Source organism: Triticum aestivum, chromosome 2A, assembly GCF_018294505.1.
Source record: "Triticum aestivum cultivar Chinese Spring chromosome 2A, IWGSC CS RefSeq v2.1, whole genome shotgun sequence".
Taxonomy (NCBI): Eukaryota; Viridiplantae; Streptophyta; class Magnoliopsida; order Poales; family Poaceae; genus Triticum; species Triticum aestivum.
Genome location: NC_057797.1, coordinates 82228618 through 82235929, shown reverse-complemented (window position 1 = coordinate 82235929; position 7312 = coordinate 82228618). Strand labels below are relative to the sequence as shown.

The window sequence follows — 7312 nt, the reverse complement described above, 5'->3', positions numbered from 1 at the left end:
CAATATACACTGCTACATGTTACAATTTAGTAACATAAAATGCTGCATATTCATAGTATAGGTTTAATATGCTTTCAAAAGTACAAAAACAAAATAAATAAATAAATAAATAGAAGGCTAATCCTCGAAAACTGCAGCGTGCCGGCTCAGGCCGAGGCTTGCCCAGCGGCCTGTGGCAAGCCGGCTGGCTCGGCTCGGAAATGGGCGAGCTACTCGTAGGCTCCAGGCCGAGTCACGTGGGCTCACCAGACCACACGATTTTGTGTGGCCGCGGGGGTCTCTCCCGCTCCAAGCCTGCCTCCAGTAGCATCGGAATCGCCATCGACACCGTGCCACAAGTACCTGCTCTGCCCCGGCTCCGGTCCCTCGTCGCGCCGCCCGAGAACTAAAGATGAACTGCCCCTCCTCCTCCTGCTGCGGCGTCTCTCCTCCGGTCCTCGCCAATCCCCGGGTGAGTGAGCTCTTGTCCTCCTCAATCCATTCCTCTCCTGACCTGCACAAGCTCTTCAGAAATCGGCCAGGTTTTCCCCTCTCGAGTCCCCATGCGTGAATCTTTTCCTGTTCTTGGTGATGATAGAAAAAATAATTCTTCTTCTTAATCAATAGGAGAAGGCGAAAAATTGCCTCCGTTTTCCAAAAGAATATTAATCACTGCTAGGATTTAGTGGACACAAATGGTCCCATGGTCTAGTGGTTAGGACATTGGACTCTGAATCCAGTAACCCGAGTTCAAGTCTCGGTGGGACCTTGTTTTTTTGTTGTATTTTTGCTCAGCTCAGTAATACAGCCAATGCCTATTACTGACTCCAGTTACATGATTACATCGCTGTAACGTGTTACTCATTTTTTTGGGTCATTATCAGGGTGAATTCGCTGCTGGTTGCTCCACAAGAACAACTCAGAAGGCGCATTTCTTCGGTTCAAGGCCATCCTCCCAAATCATCTACAGCCCAACATCATCGCATTTGTCCCGGAGAGCTGTAATCGCCTTAGCCGGAAAGCAATCTTGGGACATCGGCAGGTTTGCCAAGACTCTGTTTTTCTTCAACGGGCCTCCAAACCCTCTCAAGGTCTTTGTCACTAACCTGACATTTTCCCTCTCCTGTTAACATGTGTATCTCTGGGCCTGTGCTCATGCATTTGTATTGTTTGTTTTAGATTGTGGAGTCCATAATGAGCAGCATCACAGCCTCCGCTCCTACCGAGGCGCCGAAGAAAGCAGAGACTTCTGATTTGGTGCTTGTCACTGGGGCTACCGGCGGTGTCGGGCGAAGAGTTGTCGATGTCCTGCGAAAGAAGGGGGTGCCTGTCCGAGTATTGGTATTCCACCTACTTTTTGTTTTGTCAACTATAGTATCCATTGTGGCATTTGATTCCGTCAGGGAGCGTGTTGCTCCCTGTTCCATTTTATTTCTCGCTTTTCTTAGAGCTCTGTCTCTCAAATACTTATTTTGTTTTTTATTCAGGTTAGAAATGCAGAGAAGGCGAGGACAATGTTGGGGCCAGATGTGGACTTGGTAGGTCACTTATTTTAGTTGAATTTTGTACCGTGTTTCGCTGCGGGATATTTCATCAGCTATGGTTAGACGGTTAGTTCAGAGAGATCACAGATAATGAGGACTGCAGTGTTCAATGACATTACATAACACTATTTAGTAATGACAATACCATTGCCTACCTCATTGTCACATGTTCCAAAAAACTGTTAGTTCTTTTTGTGGGGCTGAAAAGCTGTTAATTGTTGATAATGAAACTTCAAGTTCTCTGTCCTGACATTCTTCATGTAGCAAAGGACACGGATATATTATATACATGATGCATATATCTACAATGGATCCGCTAAATTCTCTGCTTATGGCACATGTTTTTCTTTATATTATAGTCAATACTTAACTGCGAAGCATCATGTCATCCATATATGAATTCTTATTGCAGATCATAGGAGATGTTACAAAGGGAGACACGCTCGATCCTAAGTACTTCAAAGGGATTAAGAAAGTCATCAATGCAGTTTCAGTCATAGTAGGGCCAAAGGAAGGTGATACACCGGACAGGCAGAAGTATTCGCAAGTAAGTCATCTAGTAAATAGCTAGAGTCTTCTATGATCATCCATTGGCTAAATTTGACGATCTCAACCATATACTCTAAATCTATAATATTCATGTGCTAACAGGATTGCAAAACTGCATGTGCACAGAATGACACTTTCATCTTATATTCATGCAGGGCATCAAGTTTTTTGAACCCGAGGTATTGTCATCAATAGATCTTCTCGTCGCATGTATAATATAAGTAAAACTTGATTTATGACATCCTTAACCTTTAACATACAGCCTGAATCTTATATTCATTCCCCCTCTTTAAAATTCCTGTTCACTATATTTGTTTTGCGAATCAGATAAAAGGACCTTCACCTGAAATGGTAGAGTACCTTGGTATGCAAAACTTGATTAATGCTGTAAAGGAAAGTGTCGGGCTAAGCGAAGGGAAACTGCTATTTGGATTCAAAGGTATACCTTGTATTGCTTGATCAAGATAAATTGTCCATTCAAGTCATATTCATCGTAATCCGGCACTATTGTGTTAGCGGGGTGGGTAATACCCTCCTCCATTCAAGTCATACCATGGCTTTCTGCTTCGCTGCTCTGAAGTTTTCCATAACGGGATTCCCATTGAACCGACTCTGTTGTTTTTGGGCTTGTAACTTGGTTTGGAATCTTTACCTTCTTAATGTCCACATGTCCTAAACCTGTCATTTTCTAAATAAAAAAACACAGTCCTATATGTGTTGATGTGGTAAAATTGATTATCTGTTTTTTTGTGGCATAATATTACTATAGTCCTTTGGTGTAAAAGTTGCAAGAAATCCACTTTTTGGAATTTACGCTGGCTCTATTAATAAAAAATAATTTGTTTTGAACTGGATCAGTTGTAAATTCGTTAAGAGAAGTATCATAAATCATTTCCTGACCTACATAAGTGTATTTATTTTCTTTCCAGAATGTTTTTACGTTCCCTCATGCAACATGTTGGTCATTTTGATGTAGCCAATTTATGTGGAAAGTTTGTGTGGGGAGCACTTGACGATGTTGTAATGGGCGGTGTTAGTGAAAGTGCATTCCAAATCCAACCAACAGGAAGTGAAACTGGTGAAGCAACTGGATTATTCAAAGGTATTTGGTTTCCTGTATTTTTAATTGTGTATGAAATGTTAAGACTTCCTTTGAGTAGTCTTTAGCCTAAGTTGTCTGCACATGGACTTTTTAGGTACCGTGTCTACTTCAAATAACGGTGGCTTCACTAGTATAAGGACAAAGGTATTTATTGCCACATATTTTTCTCAGTAATGGAAATTACTCATACATGCATATCATTGTTAATTTTGTGTTTTGTCACTGGAAGCAATCAAGTATTTTATCTGAACTGGTCTGTGTAAGTCTGCAGAATTTTACCGTGCCCGAGGACCTGTCGGCATACGATGGTGTTGAACTACGAGTTAAGGGCGATGGCCGGAGGTACAAACTTATCATAAGAACTAGCTACGAATGGGATACTATCGGCTACACTGCAAGCTTCGACACCACAAAGGGCGAATGGCAAAGCGTATGTTGTATTAATTCATCATGGTACAAATATCTTCATTGTTTGTTTCAATGACAACAACTGTATTCTGTATCCCTGTATGTATCAGGTTAGAATACCTTTCTCTTCGCTGATACCTGTATTTCGTGCCCGTACCGCAACTGATGCTCCGCCCTTTGATGCAAGCAATATCACTGCACTACAGGTATCCTTTTTATTTATTTATCTTTCTCTCTTTTGTGTATGTGTGCCCCTGTATAAACTTGAGGAGCTACCCTAAACACTCATCTAAATTTATTTAGTGTGAAATTTTTGTAGCTCATGTTCAGCAAGTTTGAATACGACGGAAAGCTCAACCCAACGTTTGCAGAAGGTCAATTCGAGCTCCCTTTTTCAAGTATCAAAGCATACATAAGTGAGCCAATTACTCCAAGGTTTGTCTTTTGAGCAACAAGTTTTGAGTAAATAAATATCAGGACATTAGAATAGGTGATCACTTTATTATTCAATTCTACAGAACTCATCAAGACTGGATGATTTTTTTTTATATTTGCAGGTTCATTCATGTGAGCTCTGCAGGAGTTACAAGACCTGAAAGGCCAGGGCTAGATCTAAGCAAACAACCCCCCGCCGTCCGCATGAACAAAGAGCTTGGTTCCATTTTAACTTACAAGTTGAAGGCATGTAGCTTATCTTAGTTGTTATAATATTATCTGAAGGAATCTTTTTTTATGGGTAAAGTTAAAGGCTTGCACATGTAGGCCCATATCATCTCTGACACGTGCAAAGAACTTATGCTTGCACGTAAATGCTTAACATTTGAATGCTTTCAGGGAGAGGATTTAATTCGGGAAAGTGGCGTGCCCTACACTATCGTGCGGCCATGTGCTCTAACTGAGGAACCAGCTGGAGCTGACCTCATATTTGAACAGGGGGATAATATCACTGTAAGTAGAGACAGCATTGTGTAATTGCCAAATGAAATTCCATGTCACTCTTTTTTCTCCTTGTTACGCACCGAAATGATTATACATCTAACAACTACTGTAATAATATTCAGGGAAAGATATCGCGGGAAGAAGTTGCCCGCCTTTGTGTCGCGGCTCTAGCAAGCCCGAGTGCAGTGGGGAAGACTTTTGAGGTTAAATTTCTGCAACCCACTTGCAAAAAAGACACGTAGGGCAGTAGAACTTTACAATTACAAAAGAAAAAAAGTGAAACTTTTGTTTTATTTATTATCTCAGGAAGAAAAGCTAACTGATGTACCTTTGTGATCAGGTCAAGAGCACCGTTCCATTTAGCGAACCGTTTGTGATCGATCCTTCAAACCCTCCTCCTGAGAAGGACTATGAAGTGTACTTCAAAGAACTCAAAGACGGCATAACCGGTAAAGAGGCCCTGGAAGGAACACCTGCTCTAGTCTGAAGAATACGTCGAATGCGGAATGTCCTCTGCTTCAAGAGTGAACTTTGCTTGTGCTTTATGTTCAGTATATAGAAAAGAAAGGAAGTCCCCATGAAACTGCAGAGGACTTGTGGCTATAGAGCTAGGCTGTGGGATTGTCATAGAGCAGCTTTCTGGTAATTTACTGCTGTTGTTTCCACTGATTCTGTAGTATAGGTAATTTGTCTAGGTAGACCGTTTTGGTAATGTGAAGTGAGAATCACCAGTGCATAGAAAAAGGATGTTTACAGTTCCTGCCTGTGGCTTCTTTCCTTCACCTCCAGATGATATTTATTCATTCTTCCTGCATGATTTTTTATTTGCGCAACTTGCAACTGTGGATCTGAAGATTAATGCCCTCAGATCTCAGAGCAGCTCATTAACTGGGAGTCTGAGTACAGATTACATTGATATCAGTCGATTTTCAGACAAGAACAAGTTACTCCAGCCTCCTTTCAAAATACAGTAAAACATCAACAGTTACCACCGCTTTTTACAACACCCAACTATGAGAAGGTTTCGCGACAGCGACACCCTCAGCAAGGGAACGGTGCCGTGCATGAACGCCGTCGTTGCCGGATCCAACCACAATGGTGGGATCAACTGCACACGTATGACCTGCTTATGTTTATATTTCCTTATTCACTCGAGGGTGAAAATGGCGCTCGCCATTTCGGGCCCAAAGTACACCCCAGGGTTAAATCCCCTAATTTCTTACAGAAAACTAAGTACAGTAGTAATTTTCCCGTAAATACATCGATTAGCAAGCCTCCCTAAACTGCAGAAGGATCTATATGATCCCATTGCCCAGAACACCAATGGGCAGTGGTGCATGTCACCAGCAGCAAAACATCTGCATCATCATCAGGAAAAAAGAGGCAACAAACATGAGCAAAACATCTGACTCAACTCTCAGCCAGGTCTCAACAGCTTGCAGTTGCAGTGCTACTAACCTTCCTTCTCCAGCCCCGGCGAGGGCGTGGGCGCTTGGCGCGGGCCGAGGCGAGCGCGAGGACCTCCGGCCGCAGCAGCACGAGCGGGGACCAGAGGCCGCTCGTGTCGTAGTCGAAGCCGAACTCGCTGGCGTCCATGAACTTGCCCAGCAGCTCCTCGGACACGTCCATCGGCACCACCTGCACCACCGTGGCGCCGCCGTGTCCAGACGACGCCGCCGCCTCAGGAGCAGGAGGGGAGGGGCTCAGGAGGTCCAGGAGCGACGGCGGCGATGTCGGCATGTCGTGCTGATCGAGACGGACGAATGCATGGGGGTGCAAGACGGACGGATGTTTTTGGATGGATAGGTGAGATGAGGTGAGATAGGTGGGACGTTGTGTGTTGCTGGGTTGCAGGGCAAGGTGCCACTAGCTGCCCACGGCCACGGCGTGTGGGGTGGGAGAGGGAGATAGTGGGGATGGGAGTGAGGGAACGGGAAGAATCTCTCTCCCTCCCTCTTGCTGCGGCATGATTATAGAGTCGTGGTCGATGCGCATGACCGCATGATTAGGACAGGGCGTTCGCCATTAGGTTGCAGGTCCGTTTAGCTGCTGCTGCCTTTTGTGAGTAGGCAGATTTAGAAGTTATGGTCATGGGCCTTTTGGTTCCGTTCTTTCATGTGACGCATCGCTGTGAAAGGGAGGGAGAGAGATCCCTGAATCACGTGACGGCGATGGCTGGCGGAACTACGGCGACAGATGCATTTAATTTTAAAGACGGGGGCCGTACAATGCACGGACCCGGCGACGAAAAAACGGCTCGCTGGTATATACTGTAGCTTTGTGCATTGTTCTAGAAAAAAGAAGCTTTGTGCATTACTTTGTTTTTTTTATTCGGTGAATACTCTTTTGGTATTTTTTTTGGGTTTACTCTTTTGGTAGTAGATACGTTTTTTTAACGTGGCGCAGGCGCATACACCTTCATGTTGACAAGAACGGCTCCTTCCTCTGAATGCACATCGCCGGAACGTTTGAAATAAATTCAGAAAAATGCGAGCACCGGCGTCAAGTCTAGGACTTGAACCCTAACAAGCTGGGATACCACCGTCCTCCTAATCATTTAACCACAGATTGGTTCACACAATATTTATATTTCGGACAGCATGGTTCAAAGTAACTTTGATTTGGTTTGGGTGTATACCAAAGCATTTGGCCCCCCCCAATACACAAACGGAGTGCCTAGTCACCAGACGTGTGTTTTTCCATTGGGAAACGTTTGGCATCGGCGCACCGGCGGAATGCTTCGGCCGGTGCCCCTCGCTCGCTCGCTTTTTTCCACGGACGGAACATTTTT

The 7312-nt window shown here is 44.1% G+C and overlaps 2 protein-coding genes and 1 non-coding gene across 3 annotated transcripts; 2 read left to right on the top strand and 1 right to left on the bottom strand.

The window, feature by feature from the left end:
• Nucleotides 1–222: 222 nt before the first annotated feature.
• On the top strand, nt 223–5335 carry LOC123187645 (protein HIGH CHLOROPHYLL FLUORESCENCE PHENOTYPE 173, chloroplastic). Its single transcript, XM_044599563.1, has 16 exons — nt 223–451; nt 864–1070; nt 1159–1320; nt 1467–1517; nt 1936–2070; nt 2228–2251; nt 2400–2511; nt 3049–3174; nt 3269–3318; nt 3446–3604; nt 3693–3788; nt 3902–4017; nt 4140–4263; nt 4417–4530; nt 4644–4724; nt 4862–5335. Exons 1-16 carry the CDS (start codon nt 392–394, stop codon nt 5006–5008), a joined length of 1764 nt encoding a protein of 587 aa, XP_044455498.1. The 5' UTR covers nt 223–391; the 3' UTR covers nt 5009–5335.
• TRNAQ-CUG (transfer RNA glutamine (anticodon CUG)) lies at nt 677–748 on the top strand. The gene has a single exon. It is a non-coding gene; the product is annotated as a tRNA-Gln (tRNA).
• Nucleotides 5336–5370: 35 nt separating the features above from the next.
• LOC123187646 (uncharacterized) lies at nt 5371–6575 on the bottom strand. The gene is made up of 2 exons (XM_044599564.1): nt 5980–6575; nt 5371–5879 (listed from the first exon to the last, which is right to left on the bottom strand). Exons 1-2 carry the CDS (start codon nt 6259–6261, stop codon nt 5862–5864), a joined length of 300 nt encoding a protein of 99 aa, XP_044455499.1. The 5' UTR covers nt 6262–6575; the 3' UTR covers nt 5371–5861.
• Between the last annotated feature and the right edge of the window lie 737 nt (nt 6576–7312).